The sequence below is a fragment of the Ovis aries genome, chromosome 22 (genome assembly GCF_016772045.2).
Source record: "Ovis aries strain OAR_USU_Benz2616 breed Rambouillet chromosome 22, ARS-UI_Ramb_v3.0, whole genome shotgun sequence".
Taxonomy (NCBI): domain Eukaryota; kingdom Metazoa; phylum Chordata; class Mammalia; order Artiodactyla; family Bovidae; genus Ovis; species Ovis aries.
This window is the reverse complement of record NC_056075.1, coordinates 45,953,854-45,975,010: the sequence shown is the minus strand read 5'-3', so window position 1 is coordinate 45,975,010 and position 21,157 is coordinate 45,953,854. Positions and strand designations below refer to the sequence as shown.

The window sequence follows — 21,157 nt, the reverse complement described above, 5'->3', positions numbered from 1 at the left end:
TCCAAATGACCGAATACTTTCAACAGTCTATCAGGCAATGTCATCTTTCCAGTAAAAGTTACGAATACACAGGGACTTCTCTGGTGGGCCAGTGGTTCAGACCTCAGCTTCCCATACAGGGGGTGCAGGTTCAATCCCTGATCACGGAGCTTAGATCACACACGCCTTGAGGCCAAAAAACCAAAAGACAAAACAGAAGCACTAGTGTAATAAAATCGATAAAGACTCTAAAAAATGCTGCTGTTGTTCAGTTGCTAAGATGTGTCCAGCTCTGCGACCACATGGACTACAGCACACCAGTCTTCCCAGTCCTCCACTATCTCACAGAGTTTGCATGAATTCATGGCCACTGAATCCGTGATGCCATCTAACCATCTCATCCTCTGCCGCCCCCTTCTCCTCCCGCCTTCAACCTTTCCCAGCATCGGAGTCTTGTCCAATGAGTTGCTTCTCTGCATCAGGTGGCCAAAGTACTGGAGCTCCAGCTTCAGCATCAGTCTTTCCAATGAATATTCAGAGTTGATTTCCTTTAGGATTGACTGCTTTGATCTCCATGCTGTCCAAGGGGCTCTCCAGAGTCTCCTCCAGCACCCCAATTCAAAAAAATCAATTGTGTGGCGCTCAGTCTTCTTTATGGCCCAACTCTCACATCTGTCCATGACTATTGGAAGAACCATAGCTTTGACTATATGGACCTTTGTCAGCAAAGTGATCTCTGCTTTCTAATACGCGGTCTATATTTGTCATAGCTTTTCTTCCAAGGAGCAAGTGCCTTTTAATTTCGTGGTTGCAGTCACTGTCCTCATCGATTTTGGAGCCCAAGAAAAGAAAATTTCCACTTTCTCCCATTCTACTTGCCATGAAGTGATGGGACTGAATGACATGGTCTTAGTTTTTCTAATGTTGAGTTTCAAGCCAGCTTTTTCACTCTCCTCTTTCACCCTCATCAAGAGGTTCTTTAATTCCTCTAAAGAGTTCCTTTAAAAAAATGGTACACATCAAAGAAAAAAAAATGTTAAGAAAAACGTTACAAATACACAAAAGAGGGGTCTTAAATAAGTGGAATAAGATGCACAGCCTATAAATGTTCTTCCATATAATGGAAAGCAGCCCCATGCAGGCTGGGTCACCATGTGGTCCTTAGATGAGTCCGTTCTCCACTCTAGGCCTAAGGGTATTAAGAAATGCTGGTGACTGGAAAGAATAAACTCAGGCAAAGCAAGTAAGGGCCAGACAGGTCCTCCAGGCCTGGGCAGTTCCAGTGAACACAGGAAGGGTCACGAGAGAGGTGAAAAATCACCTCCAGGGATGAACAATAGGAGATGATAATAGATCAGCTAAAAGGAACAGAGGAAGGCAATAAAACCAGATGGCTCTAGATTCTCCCTGGTCAGTGTAACAAAAGTTCAACAGAAATACAAGTAATCCCTGACGTGATACAGGGGCCGCGAAATGAAAGAGGACACAATTTCATTGACTGTGGGTCTTTTAAAGCAGTGCTGTGAAGTCATTCAGCCAGTTTTCATCTGAATTAGGGAATTCATAGAACCCTGGGAAATTTAAAATACAATTAACATCGTCCAAGCCAGGAGAAGAAGACAAGGGCCAGGAAAAGATGATTAAACTTTGAAGATTAGCAAGGATATGTTTGAATGGTTATACAATGAATTCAGGAGAGCAATGCCACCGAATTAATTTATACTGAAGCTAACCACACTGCTGTTTAATTGAGACCATTTGAAGTAATTAATTTCTAGAGAGATAAGGTTGTCTCCCTCCGCAAGCATCTCATGGAGGGTACGGACTAAGGCAGCAGCACAGACCTGGCAGCAGGGAGCCTGCTCAGGGGGCCAGCCTGCTGCCACCAGCCCGGGTGGAACCCAGTGGCCACGGACGGGCACTGCCTTCCGTACAAGGAGGAGTCACCGAGCAGACGGCAGACAAGGAGAGGCTGAAGAAAATACTAAAAGCTCCAACAAGGACCAAACTGAGCATTCCAAGGGACCTCCGATCACACCAGTCTGACTGTCCAATCTCAGATGAAGATTCAGGAGGGCATCCAGCATTGCTCCAGAGCTTGCTCTGTGCGAGGCTAAGAAATAAACCAAGACTGCAGTGGGGGAAAGCAGCTAAGGCTGAAGACTGTGACTTCACGGATACACCACCAAGTTTTCCACATCGACAACAGGGCTTCTGGGTAAGTCGAGAGCCAGGACGGCAGGACAGTGATGAGGATAAATCATGACACTCTTGCACACCTCCCAGGGCCAGAACCTTATGCAGCCTCCACAACGATCATCTGAGCAAGGCACTCTGATCCTGTCCATTTCAAAGCAGGGAAAGTGTGTGTGTTAGTCGCTTAGTTGTGTCCAACTCTTTGCGACCCCACAGACTGTAGTCTGCCAGGCTCCTCCTCTATCCATAGAATTCTCCAGGCAAGAATACTAGAGTGGGTGACCATTCCTTTCTCCAGGGGATCTTCCCAGCCCAGGGATTGAACCTGGGTCTCCTGCATCACAGGCAGATTATTTACTGTCTGAGCCACCAGGGAAGCCCAGCAAAGACACAGGCCACGGCAGGGAAAGCAAGGCTTAAACAAGGTTATTCAAACTACAGTAACCCCACAGCGAGGACCCACTGGAAGAGAACTCAGAGTCCTAAACTCAGTTGATTCCAAAGACCACTTCCATCACAGTGAAGCCAGGCCACCCTCCCCGACCAGGGTCCAAGAAGGACTCTGTCCTCCTAGAGGCATGTGTCAACATCCTGAAGACGCTGGTGGTTTAAGGGGTCAGAGCCAGAGCCCCACGCCGGCAGACCAGGTTTCATCGCACTCGGGAGGTATGCTGGGTTTTACCACTCCAAGGTTTGTGACAGTGCTGGGATCCAGCAAGTTTATCGGCCCCGTTTTTCCAAGAGCACTCCCTCACTCGGTATCTCTGGGTCACGTTTTGATAATTTTCACGTTATTTCCAGCTTCTTCATTGCTATACTTGTGGTGGTGATGTGATTGGCAATCTCTGATATGACTACTGCAAAAGGGTTATCAGTCACTGAAGATTACGGTGACAGCACTTCTCTCAACCAGGTATTTTTTAATTAAGGTATGGACATGATTCTTTTTAATTTTGGAAGGTTTATCGGGGGGGGGTGTTTTTATTGAAGTATAGTTTATTTACAACGTGTTAGTTTCAGGTGTACAGCACAGCGGTTCAGCCATACATATATATCCATGTACATATAAACACACACGTGTATTACATATGTATTATATATTGTACATAATACATTATACATTATATATTATAGTTGTTTATATCCTTTTTCCATTACAGGTTTTTACAAAATAATGAGCTTAGTCCCCTGTGCTGTACACGAGGTCCCAGTTGGTTACCCATTTTATATCGTACCTAGTAGCTTTTCTGACACGATGCTACCGCACACTCGAAAGACTGCAGCAGGGTGTGGGCATCCCTTTGATTTGCATCGAGGAACCAAATAATTCCTGTGACCTGCTTTCCCACCACAGTGTGAAACCGAACCCCCCGTATGTTGGAGGCGCGGCTCTGCCGTCTTGGGAGGCCGCACCTACCCCTGTCCCTGCACTTTAGGCCGTGTTACCTTCACCACCTCTCCGCCGTCCACCTTCATCAGCTGCCTCAGGTTCTGCTGCAGCAGGCTGGTGCTGGATCGCCACTTCAGGAGCCCCAGCAGGTCCACTGGAAACAGGAAACGACCATCAGTTCCTCCCAGCAAGGACCCGGTCTCCCTCATGCACCCATCACATCAGGTCTCCAACATCACTTTTTGAACAGAAAAACCAAGTCTATTTGGAAATGTTCGCCACCTAAATATTTCAATACATTTCTAGAGGCATCCTTGATGCCCAGTGCAGCTGAATTCATTACTTTCAATTACATTTACCATGAAATGATTTACAAACAAAAGATTCAGAAAGGCAGCTAGGAGCCCATGAAAGGAAGACCAGCCTTTCCACCTACAAGAAGGCAAATCAGAGCAGCAGCAGGCCTGCGAGGCCGCTCCTGGCAGCTTCTCCCCAGCGGTTATTCCCTGCTTGAGAATAAGACTCTTACTTTTTAAGATAAAATAATATAAAATAAGGGCCTCCCTGATGGCTCAGCAGTAAGAAACTGCCTGCAATGTGGGAGACACAGGAGATATGGATTCAATCCCTAGGTTGGGGAAATTCCCCTGGAGGAGGAACTGGCAGCCCATTCCGGTATTCTTGCCTGGGAAATCCCGTGGACAGAGGAGCCTGGAGAGCCGCAGTCCAAGGGGTCACAAAGAGTCAGGCATGACTGAGCGCCTGGGCATGCGATATAAAATAACCAACTCAAACGCAGTACTGAGAATGCACGGGAACAGTCCCTGAAGGAGACAGGAACACTGGCCACTGCTCTGCTGAGCCTGCCTCCCTCACCATGGCTGGGCCGTTCTATGAGGCTTTACGTTTGTTTTCCAACAGAAAAACCACAAGTTGAATGCATTGATTTTTGCAGACTAAAGACATTGTGGAAGACAATGCTGAGAAATGATTTTCTTTAAGGCATGAAGACAGACTCCAAAACATCTCGAGGAAAAGACGTGGGCCTACACAACTCTCACTTGAAGTCATATTAATATCCCATTACGTGAAAAAACATAACTAGCAAAACACATCTAACGTACTGTTTATGCTCATCAGGAATGAACTTATGCTACAGACGCTGTCTCTATAAAAATAAAAAAATAAAAAAATAAACCCTGCTGCTGCTGCTGCTAAGTCACTTCAGTCATGTCCAACTCTGTGCGACCCCATAGACAGCAGCCCACCAGCCTCCCCTATCCTTGGGATTCTCCAGGCAAGAACACTGAAAAGAAAAACATAATTTTGGCAATAAGGTAGAATTTCAGTGAACACAAGACAACAGTTATAATTTAAGGATGTGAAACGGTTAGTCGCTCAGTCATGTCAGACTCTTTGCAACCGCATGAACTGCAGCCTGCCAACCTCCTCTGTCCCTGAGGTTTCCCAGGCAAGAATACTGGAGTGGGAAGCTATTCCCTCCTCCAGGGGATCTTCGCAACCTAGGGATCGAACCCAAGTCTCCTATATCACTGTCAGGCAAGAATACTGGAGTGGGAAGCTATGCCCTCCTCCAGGGGATTTTCCCAAGCCAGGGACTGAACCCAGGTCTCCCGCCATTACTGTCAGGCAAGAATACTGGAGTGGGTAGCCATGCCCTCCTCCAGGGGATCTTCCTGATCCAGAGATCAAACCCAGGTCTTCTGCATTACCATCTGAGCAATCAGGGAAAGCCCATAAAGATCAAACCACATAAAACACATACAGGTGATGAGCACCAAACACACAGTCTCATTTATATGACCTCACCCAAGCACAGGTGTTGAAAGTAAGAGTTACAAACAGGAAAACGCAGGGGGACATCCTAGTGTATTTGGAATATGAACAGCATAATTTCAAGCATCATTTGGGCCATGCTGAGAGTCGGACCATAAAGAGGGCTGAGTGCAAAAGAATTGATGCTTCTGAACTGTGGTATTGGAGAACACTCTTGAGAGTCCCTTGGACTACAAGGAGATCAAACCAGTTATTCCTAAAGGAAATCAATCCTGAATATTCATTGGAGGGACTGATGCTGAAGTTGAAGATCCAATACTCTGGCCACCTGATGTGAAAAACTGACTCATTAGAAAAGACATTGATGGTGGGAAAGATTAAAGACACGAGCAGAAGGGGAAGACAGAGGATGAGATGGTTGTACGGCATCACCAACTCAATGGACACGAGTTTGAGCAAGTTCCAGGAGATGATGAAGGACAGGGAAGCCTGGCGTGCTGCAGTCCATGGGGTCACAAACAGTCAGACATGACTGCGCAACTCAACAGCTGCAACAACTGCTTTAAGACCTTGGACAAGTACGTTCACCTCAGTTTTCCTATCTGAACAATGGGTGCATGGTTCCCTGAGTCACAGGGTTGGTGCAAGAATTAAACAGTAAGACGTGGAAAAAGCACTCAGCATGATGCCCGGCAGGAAGACCTGCAGCAGCCATCCATCAAACAGATGAACATTTTAGTCATTCATCAAGAAAGCTGACATATTTTAATTTCTAATCAAAAGGTAAGTCATGAGAAAGGCTACATCCTGCTCAGTCATGCTCTCAGTCCTGGGGTTAAGGGAGCTTTCTGCTGCTGCTGCTGCTGCTAAGTCACTTCAGTCATGTCTGACTCTGTGCGACCGCATAGACGGCAGCCCACCAGGCTCCCCCATCCCTGGGATTCTCCAGGCAAGAACACTGGAGTGGGTTGCCACTGCCTTCTGCAATGCATGAAAGTGAAAAGTGAAAGTGAAGTCGCTCAGTCGTATCCAACTCTTTGCAACACCATGGACTGCAGCCTACCAGGCTCCTCCGCCCATGGGATTTTCCAGGCAAGAGTACTGGAGTGGGTTGCCATTGCCTTCTCGGAAGGGAGCTTTCTACCTCATAAGAATTACCAGCAATTTTTTTTTTTTTTTAACAGAGGCTAGTTAATAATCTGAATCCATTCAAGCTAAGTTAGTGGCACTTTGGCTTAGAGGGAGGCTGAGGTTCACCTCTACACTGTTCTTTTGAGAAAAGATCATCATGTTAGTCACTCAGTTGTGTCTGACTCTTTGCAACCTATAGTCTGTAGCCACCCAAGCTCCTCTGTCCATGGGATTCTCCAGACAAGAATACTGGAGTGGGTTGCCATTCCCTTCTCCAGGGGATCTCCCGGACCTAGCGTTGGAACCCGGGTCTCCTGAACTGCAGGCGGATTCTCTACCATCTGAATCATAAGGGAAGCCCTTGAGATACTGGGAAATGAGAGAGGTCAAAGAGGGCAGGGACCTAGGGGGCTGGCCGAGCTCCCCCTCCTCAAAGGTGTCTGTCCACTGCTAATTGGCCCAGCTGTATCTTTCTGAGAACACCTTTGAGGAGGGGGAGCCTGACCAGCCCCTAGGTACCCAGCGCTCTCTCAATCCCCAGTAGTCACTGCAGTCTGGCCCGTAATAACGCTTCATGTTAGGATCTCTCCCCTTCTCACTCGGCAGTAAGCTAATTCAGGAGAGGAACCACATCTCCAGCTTTGTCTCCTCTCCCCCATAGCATCCAGCATAGTGCTGAGAACACAGACGTTTCACACAAATCTCGATGAGTAATGCAGCCACTCCTTTTCCCTAAGTATCGGACCTTCGCAGGAACAAATCACGGTCTCGGAAAAATGACTCCCTCAAATGAGAATCTGGGACTCAGCGCCAACTGGGGCAACTCCATCTCGCACACCTGACAAGCCACCATCCCGAGAAGAGGCATCGCTGGCTGGTGTGAAATGAACAACAAAAGACGGGTCCCCCTGGCTCTCAGTAAGCTGCATCGCTGAGAGCTGCAATTTCCTGGTTGCCCAGCAACAGCCGCTGCGGAAGCCAGGGTGCCCTGCCCTCAGTCCCAGGCAGAGGACTACCCTGAGACTGGTGGAACTCGAAGAGTGAGGAAGTCAGAGACAGTGAGACGCATCTCCCTGGGAAATTACTGTGACTTAATACCTTGAGAATATCCTGGTTCGCAGTGCTCTTCTCCAGGGACACGCGGGTTAAGGAGGATTCTGTGGGTGGGCCCAACCTACCTGCTATTCAGAACACTGTTTAATGGGGAAACATATTCAAATTGCAAATAACAGCTTCCAAACGTGCTCCTGGAATATGACCCATAGGGAAGAGGGTGGCTCATGACACAGCGGAGATGGCACGACACAGCAGACGCTGAAGTACTCCATGAGAGAGGCTGCCCTGAGTTCCAAGAGGCCTAGAATAGGAGTCCCCAGCGTATGGAATCCAATGCCTGATGATCTGAGGTGGAGCTGATGTAGCAATCACAGAAATGAAGTGCACAATAAATGTGATGTGCTTGAATCACTCCAAAACCATCCCACCCAGCCCTCTATCCCCCAGTCCATGGAAAAACTGTCTTTCACGAAACTGGTCCCTGCTGCCAATAAGGTTGGGGGCCGCTGTCTAGAAGGAGTAGCTGGTCGTCGGGCAAGTGGACTGTGAAGGCCGTATCCAGGGTGACATCTGACCTACGGGGTCATCCTCACTATAACCCAGTCTCAAGCCAGCGCCCAACCTGCCGGTGGCATCTTCCTCGGGGAATTAAGCTTGCAAAGTGCCTGCACATAACCCACACTTCCCCAGGCATGCAGGGGACCCAGTGCCCCTGGGCAGGGCTTCCACCTGCTCAGAGCACAGCCCCGGGCTGGGAGAATTCAAGATACACCAGGCAAACCATGATAAGAAGGTATTGTTAGAAAGAGGTATCCAAGTGGCCTTCAAGCATCTGAGTGACATGCTACTCTCTGCCGCACATCCTCCACCCACCCCCCACCCCCGCAGCCGGTCCCAATTTACTCATGAGACAAATGGTGAGAAACGTAGCTTGCAGAGCCCAGTACAACCAGGTGGATACAGCAGGCAGGGAAAGACTGAACGGGGCCCACACACCCCACGCCAGCGCACCATCCACTACCAAGCAGGGGCTTCCAGAATATGGGGCTACTTTTGGCCCCTGCTACTGCTACTGCTGCTAAGTTGCTTCAGTCATGTCCGACTCTGTGCGACCCCAGAGACGGCAGCCCACCAGGCTCTGGGATTCTCCAGGCAAGAACACTGGAGTGGGTTGCCATTTCCTTCTCCAATGCATGAAAGTGAAAAGTGAAGTCGCTCAGTCGTATCCAACTCTTTGCAACCCCATGGACTGCAGCCCACCAGGCTCCTCCGTCCATGGGATTCTCCAGGCAAGAGTACTGGAGTGGGGTGCCATTGCCTTCTCCCTGATTATCCTGTTAAAGTCCAAACAATGACTGTCCCTTGGGCTCCAGCTGTAAGGACAACTCCCAAGACACAATTCATGACAGCAACAGACATTAATAATCAAAACCCATACCAGGTGGCTAAGAGGGAAAAACTGGATTTTCAAGTTGACTTTCAAGAGAGCATGAAGCTACTCCGCACAGCTGTGAGACGGTCACATTCAGGAAGCTGGATTATTCAGTGTAGGGTCTGTGCAGAGGGGTCTCTGCCTCGACCAGATGGTGTACTCTGAATCAGAAGTGGCCCCTGGCCGGGCAGCCACACCGCAGCGAGGCTGCGAGCAGTGGGGACAAGGCCGAGGAGCCTCGCCGCCAGAGCGGGGACACCGGGCACCATCTGATGCTGCCTAAGACCGTGCTTTGGTGTGAGTGCGTCAGCAAGGGGCGCCTTATCTCCCCATCGGGGGGGACTAGAAATGTTATCAACAGCAGCTTTTAAAAGTGAAGGTAACTGGTAATTATTTCAATGAGCAAAGAGGAGGGGGAAGGCCCAAGATGGTGGAGTCTCACACTGTACACCTCCCATAGCCCTCAGAGAGCCCTAGGAGACAGGCACTATAACCAGGACACAGATGAGGAACACGAGCTTGGGGACCCTAGTTCAAGGTCATTCCCAGGGTTCAAGCCTGGGGCATTGGTCTGACTCCCAATTATGCAGACTTTGCTTTATGCCATGCCACCTTCCCTTGGCCAAAATTCTTTTTCAAAAGTATATTCAGGGACGTCCCCGGTGGTTCAGTGGCTGAGACTAGGCACTCCCAATGCAGGAGACCTGGGTTCAATTCCTGGTCAGGGAACTAGATACCACATGCGGGAACTAAGCTCCGGGGCAGCCAAACAAATAGATACCTAGATACGTAGACGGGTAATTTTTTAAGAAAAAGTAAATTCATCACTTTGAGGTTCATCCTTAGAGTAAAAGCAGAATGTGAGTTTCAAAGCAGAAGGGCCGTCAGCCCCGCCCTCTTTCCCCGGTCATCAGCATCCCCACAGGCCATCACACAGTGATGAAGGGCTCACGGGTCGGGTTCAGGCACCCGGGGAAGCCTCCTGCATCCAGCAGGGAGCACGAGAAAGAGGGGGCGGAAGGAGAAAAAGTGCGGAGAGGCGTGCGGCTTCCACGCCCCACACCCACCGTTCTGGGTCAGCTTGGTGGAGCACACGAGCGTGGAAATCTGGAAGGAGTCCTTGCTGATGGTGCAGCTCCCGAGGCTCTGCATGCTCTTGCCTGTGGCCGAGTGGCCCTTCTCCTCCAGCTCGGCCTTGGTGGAGGGCAGGCTCAGGTACGTGCCCGCGTCCTCCAGCTTCTTCGCTTCCGCCTGCGGGTTTAACGCCACAACAGGTCACACGCGACTCATAGCACCCCGCAATTTTTTCTACCCCTTTGTGACCCTTAATCCTTTGACCCATCATGACATTTGCTTTTTTATTATTTCCTAAACAGTTTATCTTTTAATGTTTTATACTGGAGGATAGCTGACAATGTTGTGCGTACTTACAGGTCCACAACAAAAAGACCCAGTTACACATATCGTCGTTGTTCAGTTGCTCAGCTGTGTCCGACTCGTTTGCGAACTCATGGACTGTACCTCACCAGGCTCCTCTGCCCATGGGATTTTCCAAGCAAGAATACTGGAGTGGGATGCCATTTTCTTCTCTCCGGGATCTTCCCAACCCAGGGATTAAGCCCGCATCTCCTGCATTGCAACTAGGTTCTTTACCACTGAGCCACCAGGGAAGCCTACAGTTATACACCTACATGTGTCTATTCTTGTATAAATTATTTTCCCAACTAATTTTCTATATAATATTGAGCAGGGGACTTCCCCAGTGACCCAGTGGTTAGGATACCTCGCTTCCACTGCAAGGGGCATGGGTTTGATCTCTGGTCAGGGAACTAAGATCCCACATGCTGCACAGTCAAAAACAGAATAATAATAATAGGAAAAAACAGTCATAATATTGAACTGAGATCTTGTGCTAAATTGCTTATTTTTAATATTTCCCTTGTTCCTCTAGATGAATTCACACTCACAGAGCATTTTTTAAACAGAATCTAATGTGTTATTATGGGTTTCCCAGGTGGCTCGAGTGGTAAAGAACACGCCTGCCAATGCAGGAGATTTAAGAGATGCACCTTCAATCCCTGGGTCAGGAAGATCCACTGGAGAAGGGAATGGCAACGCACTGCAGTATTTTTGCCCGGAGAATCTCATGGACAGAGGAACCTGGTATCCATGGTGTCACTAAGAGTCAGACACGACTTAGCGACTAAAACAAACAAACATCTCCCCTTAGGAACAGCTAAAAAACTGGTCATCTGAAATGTTCATTTTCAGAATTAAAAGTTGCTAGAGAGCATTGTTGCCACAAAGATGGGAGATGTCCACTCAGGCCAGGAAGCCCAAAGAGGCTTGAAGCAATCAACATCAACAGCATCACACCAATAGAAAAAGAACGCACCTTGTAGACGATGAGATCGTGCTCCCCATCCCTCAGGGTGGTCCCATCGTAGCGCATGAGCTTTACAAAAGCGAGGGCAAATATTTTCTCAGATTTGTCCTTAGCTGCAACAGAGATCAATAATCATTTTCAACGGCCGTCACGACAAAAATAACATCATAAACTGCCACGAGAGCTGCCTTTCTGAAAAAATTATAAAGCTGTTTTGACAGATATTGAAGTAAACATAAATACACGGAGATGGAGACAACATTCACATATCACAGAGGGATCCTTGGGCTCAAGCTAATCTGTAAACTCAGAGCAATGTTCGAGCTTCCTCGTCGAAGTTCAAGACGGAATCTGGAGTAAAGGACCGAGAGTAGGAGGATGCTTTTGAAGGGGAACATGGAGGGAGGTCTGCAATACTGAAAGCTGAGAGTAACTAGAAAGAGCTAACAGTGAAGACGGTGTTTGCAGCCTAGGGATTCACGGATAAACAGGGCAGAACACACAGGCCATGGCAAGCGACCACTATAAGGAGCAAATCCTTCCCTGAGAAAACAGACGGTCAACACAGAAAACCAAGACAGAGAGATGCCCACCTCGGACCCTGCACTAACGTAAGCCGCAGGTGGACTAGACACCAAACATGAAATTTCATTCGCTTTGGCGAGGAAGTCCTTCCACCAAAATCAGCATGGGAGACTCAGCTCTTCATTTCATTCGAGTTTCCACCAGGGAGTCACCAGCTTGAAAGTGACCAGCCTGCCCCGAAGAGCAAACGCAGACCCTCATCCTTCCTGGCACTCAACTGATCAGTCTTCACAACGGCCAGGAACTGAACTGTTAGGTTTTGTTTTGTTCCACTAAATTGTTAGGCTGAAGCCTAATCCCCGCATGGCTGTACTGGAGAAAAGGCCTAAAAGGAGGGTCTTAAGGTTGAATAGTCATAAGGGTAAGGCTCTGACCCCATAGAATGGGGGCCCTTATAAGAAACAGAACTGACACCAGCTCTATCCTCCTCCATGTGAGCTCTCAGCGAGAAGGTGGCCATCTGCAACTGGGAAGAGGATTCTCACCAGACCCGACCACACAGGTGCCCTGAGCTCAGACTTGCAGCCTGCAGAACTGTGAGAAATCGCCACTGTTAAATCACCCAGTCTATGGTATTTTGCTGTGACTGCCCGGCAGATTAAGACAAATCCCGATCACCACCAGATTACCAAGCCTGTACCGTGTGTGTGCACGTGTGTGCATGCGCCGAGTGTGTGTGTGCGAGTGTGTGAGTGTGTGTGTGTGCATGAAAATTTATCATTAGCTTCATTCACTGGGTTTTCCCATGAAAGAAACGTTGTGTATTTTTTCACTATTTCCCCAGTGTGTAACGTACTGCCTGCTATATATCAGATACTCAATAAACATTTGTTCTAGTTGGGGAGACGCCAATAAATGAGTTCTTTCAGATAAGAAAGAAAACAAAAGTCGGGAGCTTATTAAAGAACTATGATGGGAACAGGGACGACCCAGCTGGCTGGTCAGAAAGGTCTCTCTGAGAAGATAGACTACATATGACCCAAGATGTAAACCCTCCAGGAAAAGAGATGGCCAAATACAGAGGCCCTAAATAGAAGCAGCCTGGCTTGCTTGGGGGCTGACAGCCAGTGGGGCTGGTGAGCAGAGGGGAGTGCAGGCTCCAGGGTGGGCAGGTGCCCGATCAGGTAGGCATGAATGAGGACTCTGGGCTGAAGAAATGGATGTGTGATGAATTTTCAGAGAGGCAAGCTGAACACAGCATGGAACCATTGAGTTCAAGGCTAGAAAATACCTTTAAAACTACAGATCCCAGGTTCTGTTTTTAGAGATGAAACAACAGAGGTCCGAGAGCAATACATCTGCCCACCTTGAGTCAGAGGCTCAAAATACTTACTCTAGGACATCACTGCATGAGATACTATATCTCATTGATCTTTGCATTCCTGGAATATAATAGGTGCTCAATAAATGCTAGCTAATGAGGTAGGTGAATGATTGACTAACCAAAGATAAAAGGACAGATAAAAGCAAAATATATGTACCCTAGGAATCAAAAAATAACTTTGTGAAAGGGTTCTTGAAAACACAAAACTTCTCAGTGTTCAAGAGAGAGGGAAGAGATCCTTCCAAGTTTGTGCTGTGCTGAGTTGCTCAGTCGTGTTTCTTTGCAACCCCGTGGACTGTAGCCCACCAGGCTCCTCTGTCCATGGGATTCTCCAGGCAAGAATACTGGAGTGGGTTGCCATGCCCTCCTCCAGGGGATCTTCCCAACCCAGGGATCAAACCCAGGCCTCCCGCACAGCAGGTGGACTCTTCTCCACCTGAGCCACCAGGTTCTAAGTTTGTGCAGACCTGAAGAACATTAAAGCGTGTCTCTGTGAAATCAGCCGTGGTTCAAGACATGTGACCACACCTGCCAGCAGACAGCTTCCCCCAGCCCTACTATTGAGTAGGACAGAATTTAAAAGCGCACCTTTAAATTATTAATACTCTGCCTCTTCACATCAGGAATGGACTGCATTTCTCGCATGTTCATTAGCAGCCATGACGAGGCAGACAACACATTTACACGTCAGGAGTCTCGGGAGAAGACCTCATGCCCCAGAGGGCAGCAGGCAGGGCTGCCCACCCAGCCAGCCCCCCTACAAAGAAGGGAAACTCCTGGGAGGTCGGCCTCAGAAGGCACACATCTGCCCACAGCCAGAGGAAACATCAGCTGATGCATCTGGAATTGCTAACACGTTGCAGGATGGCGTTAGACCGCTCACATACCAGCACCAAACTTTCCCAGCAACCCCAAGGACAGAGCCCAGCGTGAGAAACCCCATCACCTGCTTCCAGAAGGGGTAAAGCAACATGTTTTGCTGGGGACAGTAGGGAGCGGATGCAGTGTGGCCTCAGCTCGCCCCATTTCTCCCCCAGAGTATGCGCAGACAAGGCACCAGTCGAGGCCCCCCTGTGGCCCCCATCGCTAGGGTGGCCCACCAACTTCACCATCATCACACTTGCTATGCTCCACACGTTCCCCCAACCCCCATCAGCTGTGGCCAGGGGGACTTCATTAATTATGCAAATGTATCATGATAGCATCATGTCTGTAATGAGTACTTAAAACTGACAAGGAAAACAAGGATTTGGAAAATTAAAATGCTACCGAAGAGATCCCTCTGCCGTAGTCTAATCTATTAATTAGGGGGAATGACGGTGTTCTTAAGGGGAAGCGTGCTTCTGCGAGAAGTCCTCTGTGCATTCGAGAACTTTGCCTGCCCTGCAGCGTGGCTCCTCACCCTCACCTCCCCAGCAGCCCCTGCCCCCCGCCACCACGACCTCCTCTGGGCAGGGTGCAGAGGCCACCACAGCCTCCAGGACTTGGCTGAGGGTCCATCTAGTCAAGGCTATGGTGGTAGTCATGTATGGATGTGAGTGTCGGACTATAAAGAAAGCTGAGCTTTATAGCTGGACTAAGCTGAGAAAGTTGCTGGGAAAGTTTGGTGCTGGTATGTGAACGGTCTAATGCCATTCTGCAAAGTGTTAGCAATTCCAGATGCATCAGCTGATGTTTTCTGTGGATGCGGGCAGATGTGTGCCTTTTGAGGCCGACCTCCAAGTAGTCATGTATGGATGTGAGAGTTGGACTACAAAGAAAGCTGAGCACCGAAGAATTAATGCTTTTGAACTGCAGTGTTGGAGAAGACTCTTGAGAGTCCCTTGGACTGCAAGGAGATCAAATCAGTCCATCCTAAAGGAAATCAGTCCTAAATGTTCATTGAAAGGACTGATGCTGAAGCTGAAGCTCCAATACTTTGGCCACCTGATGCGAAGAACTGACTCATTGGAAAAAGACCCTGAGGCTGGGAAAGATTGAAGGCAGGAGGAGAAGGGGGCGACAGAGGATGAAATGGTTGGATGGCATCACCAACTCAATGGACATGAGTTTGAGTAAACTCCTGGAGTTAGTGATGGACAGGGAGGCCTGGCGTGCTGCAGTCCATAGGGTTGTAGAGAGCAGGACATGACTGAGCGACTGAACTAAACTGAACTGATTCTGTGCCAAGCACTGTGCCAAGGGGAGGGCAGCTTCCACTTCGCTTGGTCATCAACCCCCCTGGGCATTTCCCCCTCAGGCTGAGATATTTGGAAACACACAGAGAGTCAGGGCTGAGGATCCCCCACCCCTGTGGCTCTGGTTCCCACAGGGTCATGGGTGATAAACACGCCCACGAAGGCCACCCTTCCCGTGGGGCCAGTACATACACCACTGTAGCATCACTTGCATTCCCAACTCTTAGCCGACGGCCAGATGGATACAGCCCACAAGGGGCAGTAATGCGTCTTCCCCGTGTGACTTTGTACTTGGTGGCTAACAGAGGGCTACATCCTTAGCAGACGATGAGTTCAACACAGGCTATGAGACAAACTTCATCTTCAATGCTAAATCCTTCTGGAATGTGAGTGATACGAATAGCCATTCTTTCCTCCCAAAGTCTTGGCATCATGTCCAAGGCTATACCAACACCGCGAGAAAAGGTCGGCCTGAGTTCCAGACACCAGTGGCTGCCAGCAAAGCCAGAGAGGGCTCAAGGTTTTCAGCACCAGCACAAACAGCATTAAAAGCAATTTGTGAAATCTGTCTGTTACAGCTCAGCGATTTTCTGACAGATGGGACAGGATCACAGAACAAATGGGAAAGACGAAACCCAAGGGTAGAATAGGAAGGAAGGGCACCTCACTGGACAAATTCAAGAAGAAAATGAAGATCTCCAGGGAGCAGCTCAACCAGAGTGGACAGCACTTCACAGGACTGAGTTCACCTGGACATGGAGCTGGAGTGTCAAGACCTCCCTGTGTTACAGTAATCACCGTCTAGAACAATCCAGAATAAATGCACAATAATAAATACACACGGGCTAACGAAGCGTGTGGCTACTCACAGTCCTGGGACGATCTGTGTCGGAAGGTAAACCGGAGGTGACTGCGGTTCACGTCCTCGATGGGGATGGCCACCTGCGGGATAAGCAGGGAAAGTCATCACCTTTACAGCACCTTCCCCTACAGTCGGCTTCATTCCGCTGAGACAGCCTGGAACACTCCACACACTTCTACCCCACAGGGTGTGATCTTCCCAAAGGCAAATGCCCTTTGAAAATTTACACCAGATAATGCTGTCCAGGATGCCACGTGGACTGGAAGAGGCAGCTGAATTTTTTTTTTTTTAACTGTGCTGATCCTCACAGTGAAGCGTCTATTTTTTAAAGTTGCCATTTATGTTTTTAGCCCCAATTTGGAGGTACCCATGTTCCCTTGTAACTGTGGAGACCTGCCCTTGGCTGCAGCAAGAAGGCTGTTCTTTCAGGACACAGAGTAAAAGGAAAAAGACTCAATACATGCTGCCTTTAAGCCAAGAGTGTCCATAATCTCATAGCTGATGTTTGCATTCCAGAGCCAACCACTGGCCTGGTGTCCCAATACCCAAGCCCGTGGAGTGTGGGCTGGTTCACGGAGGGCGGGGTGTCGGGGGCTGCACTAGGAATCCCGGGGCATCACAGCTGAGCGAACAGGATCCATCTCCCCAGTGATGTCCTCCATGTACTATCACCTCTGTGTTTTTTCCATTTGCTGTAAAGACAGCACGCCTTACATAAAACAGACCCGAGAAGAGACAGACAATAGCGGCCTGTAAAGGACTCTGTCATTTGTCTCCAGGAAAGTCTTGCTTTTACGTCCAAAAGGAGATGAGAGTAAATGTAAATTCCAAGAAACCCCAGCGAGGTTCCTTAGCAACCTTCTTGAACGACTTTGTTGAAAGCGCTCCGGAGCTGGCGGAGGGTACCCACTGGCAGGCAGCCCTGGGGAGGTGCAAGGGGGCGACATCCTCAGGATACAAATGAGCCTCTCATAACCCACCCCATGGGAGAACAGGACCATGGAGATGATACCTTAACCGTCTCAAACCAGCGCGGCTGTTTCACTTGGTAGTAAATCACCGACTTGTACTCTGAAATCGCTTCATCACCAGCGCCGGGGAAAATCACATGCTTTAAAAGAAGCATAAAGAGTTCACATCAGCCCTCGTCGAGCCTGACACTGCATCCATCTCCTCCTCCCGCCCCTGTTAGATGAGCCGGGAGAAGGAGCAAGGGTGCCCCGGGAATGCCAACAACCCCGGGGCCCACAGAACACGCCTCCCCCAGTGACAGAAGGACAGGTCGGGTTGGGCCCGGCGGGCAGCAGAGAACCTTGCCCGCAGACATCCAAGACCTTGATGGCCACGCGGCCTGGAGATGCTGCTGCCTTCCACCCTCCGTACCCCTAGTAATGCTCACCCCGACCTGCAGGAAACCCCCTGTCTCCTGGTGGCTGGAGAAAAGCACTACAGATCAACAAGGAGCTGACCGTTCTCCATCCCCTTACTCCAGCCACAGACACTGACCATTCGACTCTAAGGAGACACCAGTAAAGCCCAGGGGCAGCACAGCCTGTTTCCAGAGAGACGGCAGGGCAGGGCCACTGGATGTCGGCCAGAGAGAAAGGATGCACCCGCCTCCAGGCAGAGCCGAGCCTCAGGGGTACCCGCAAGTCACTGCTCTGGGCCACGTGGGCCCCGGGAAGCCCAGGATGTAGTCATGGTCCAGAGAGGCAGCTGGCAGGGACTCCTGCTTAGGCTCAGCCTCCAGTCCTCAGAGGAGGCCACGGTCTCTAAGTCCCTCCCCGGACAACTGCAGGGTGCCGCGACCACACAGGAGGTCTCCGTGACCACTACCCAGGAAAGCACAAGGTCAGAGGCCCCAATTCCAGCCTGAATTCCACCTCTCACAGGCTCTCTAACCTCAGTCAAGTTGATTGGTTTCTCTGGGCCTCAGTTTCTTCCAGTCTCAAAAGATGCTAATGACAGTATCTGAACATCTAGTGTGGCTGCTCGACCTCCAAGCCTTGGGTTTACGCTGGCAAGTGGGGGCCCAGGAGGGATTTGGCAAAGGTGGTCAGGACCCCAGGGATGTCCAGAGACCATCCAGTTGCGGGACCCACTAGAAACCAGCCCTTTTGGGTAAGGGAAAAGGAAGAAACAGCAAACGTTCTTCCCGAGAAACAAGACTGGCTTTTCACATTCCGAAGCAGAGGCAAGGTGCACACGAGGGAGGTAAGACTCCAACACCACAGGTTCAGCTTTAAAACAACAAATACCTCCAGCCGTTTTCCATCTTCATCGTAAACAGACACCGTAACTTCGACATTCTTAGCTGTCGTCTTGCTTCCTTTATCAAAATCTCCTTGAACTAATGTTACATAGATATCATTTCGAACATCACCTGGGGGGGAAAAATTACACCTTTGAAACCAATCCATTATTCATCGTGTAACTGTGAATTTTGCCAAACTCACTGTCTCTCTGAGCAGAGTATCATAAATACTGTATTAGGTGATTATGAAGTATTTTCTACAAAACAGTCTCCGCATTTAATAGCATGACAAAGGCAATTTGCATCATCACTGTAAGACTTGCAAGAAAGATGAAAATGTCTCAGCCTCCAATTATCTGCTCGGGGCTCCTACACTCTGTGGGCAGTGAGCTCCTACACTCCGTGGGCAGCCTGTGCCCAGAGCGGCTCGGATGCAGTCAGTGGGTCTGCACTGACCCTACCGTCACCCCAACCCTCAGCATCCACGGCCCACTGCAACCCACATCACCAGCCCTTGTCATCTGCGTCTCAGCAGTCAGCTCCCCGAGGATCACCAGCAACACTGGCCTCCTTTCCAATCCACTAAGGAGTTGAACAAAAAGCAGCATCTGAACCACAGGCCAATGTCCTGAGTTGACACCCAGGATCGGGGACCAGGGATGGGTCAAGAAACTTTCTGCAAAGGATCGTCTCTCCTCCAGGCAGGCAGCTGTCCAGATCCTGAACGAGGCCACAGGGAGCAGAAGAAAAGACTCAGACATCTGAAAGTGAGATGGGCCCTAAACCGTGCAAAATATATATATATAAGACCACACACACGCAACAGATGAGCTCAAGATGCTTCCTCCAGCTGAGAACACACGAAGCCCCTGGTAAGGGTCCGATTGGGAAATTCTGCAAGCTTCATCAGCAGCATGATTTACAGGAAGCACCGCTACCCTCTGAAGGCTGCTCTGCTGTCTGTCTGGCCGCCTCCCACGTCTGACACAACTTCCCTCCCCCGGGAGATATGAGCAAGGGTTGTGTCAAGAGTGGCAAACGACCTGCTCTGGGCAAAGAACAAGGATCCCAGAAGGAAAAAAAAGAAAAATCCCACTGGTTTCTTGGTTTTCTTTTGCTTTTTAGATGGCTCTATTCTGGCTTTTAATGTATGCGACTATTATATCAAACTTTCATTTAAAAGTCATCATTGTAATAATCCCTGTGGGTGGCTACCACTGCCACAGCAGCTGCTGGAAGGAAGAAGGGCTGCGATCGCTGATACGGACCACGGAGAAGTTCAGAAGGATGGCGCGCACGGCCAGGGGAGGAGGCAAGGCTACAGGTCCAGATCGCTGTTGTTCAGTCGCCACGTTCTGTGCGACTCTTTGTGACCCCGTGGACTGCAGCACGCCAGGCCTCCCTGTCCACTGCCAACTCCCGGAGCCCACCCAAACTCATGTCCATAGCGTTGGTGATGCCAACCAATCATCTCATCCTCTGTCACCCTCTTCTTCTGCCCTCAATCTTTCCTAGCCTCAGCGTCTTTTCCAGTGAATCTGCGTTTCATATCAGGTGGCCAAAATATTGAAGCTTCAGCATCAGTCCCTCCAGTGAATATTCAGAGTTGATTTCCTTGCTGTGTGACCTCAGACAAGTCGCTTAACCTTCAGGGCCACTTACCACTAAAACCACCTTACCGACCAGGCAGGTGGTCTGCACAATCTCTCCGGCTGAAAATTCTATCAGACCACCAAGGCCATCATCAAAAAGGGCTACAACAGCTTCACACGGGGCTTCAGCAGCCAGAGAAGGGGCATGTGCTGGGGAACGGGATGGCTGAACCTCAGGGTCTCCTCCTCCGACTGGCCTAGAGATTCTGGCTCCAGTCCAGAAGTAAGATCCCATACGGAGGTCAGCATCTCTAACGGGCAGTCAAGAGAGGGTCTTAGCAAATGCCTCCCAGGCTCTCATTCTGGGGAGGAAGGAGTTGGAAGCAGATGCGGGGGCCCATCCACGCCTCCAGCCACCTTCTTAGCTCAGAGGACAACTGTGCTCCCCAACAGGATCCCTCAGAAGGACCCCGGGATTTCCGGGGGACCACGAGAAGGTGTGAGAAGCAGGGACGATGGTGGCACGGCCAGCTCTCCCACTGTGCAAAGGAGACACGTGTCTCCATAAACACACGTGTGACTGGATGGAACGGGTTCTACCAGGCTAAACGCAGGGGCCTGAATGACCATGCCCCCCAAGGGTAAGATGCTCCCAACCTCTCAGCATCCCTCAGCCACAGAGAACATGGCTGAGTCCCTCAAGCCGGGCTTGCTCACTGCAGGAACGCCAAGCGCCAACTCAGCACAGCAAACAAGCCAGAACAATGGTCAGCTGTATAGGTTTCCCACAAACCTATTAGGAGATTATCTTAGAGGTTTAGACTTACTCTTTAAGTCTGTCAATCATAAGGGAGACACAACCAGTGTGAACTAGACGTTTCCCAGGTTTCCCAGTCACTTGGAGAGAGAGAGAGGGAGGAGAAAGAACATGCCCCTGAAATGCCCTTAAAATAAACAAAGCGATAACTCTGAAGCACCCTTGTGCACACAGGGCTC

At 49.6% G+C, this 21,157-nt stretch overlaps 1 protein-coding gene across 2 annotated transcripts in view; it reads right to left on the bottom strand.

Moving 5' to 3' along the window:
- DOCK1 (dedicator of cytokinesis 1) overlaps nucleotides 1-21,157 on the bottom strand; it is a 569,019-nt gene that overhangs the window by 455,634 nt on the left and 92,228 nt on the right. For both annotated transcript variants that reach the window (XM_015103500.3, XM_042238527.1), the window contains exons 14-19: nucleotides 18,574-18,698; nucleotides 17,328-17,426; nucleotides 16,323-16,395; nucleotides 11,377-11,480; nucleotides 10,049-10,232; nucleotides 3,622-3,719 (exon numbers count right to left, since the gene is read on the bottom strand). In XM_015103500.3, the coding sequence (XP_014958986.2) occupies nucleotides 3,622-3,719; nucleotides 10,049-10,232; nucleotides 11,377-11,480; nucleotides 16,323-16,395; nucleotides 17,328-17,426; nucleotides 18,574-18,698 (683 nt within the window). The remainder of the gene's footprint in view (nucleotides 1-3,621; nucleotides 3,720-10,048; nucleotides 10,233-11,376; nucleotides 11,481-16,322; nucleotides 16,396-17,327; nucleotides 17,427-18,573; nucleotides 18,699-21,157) is intronic.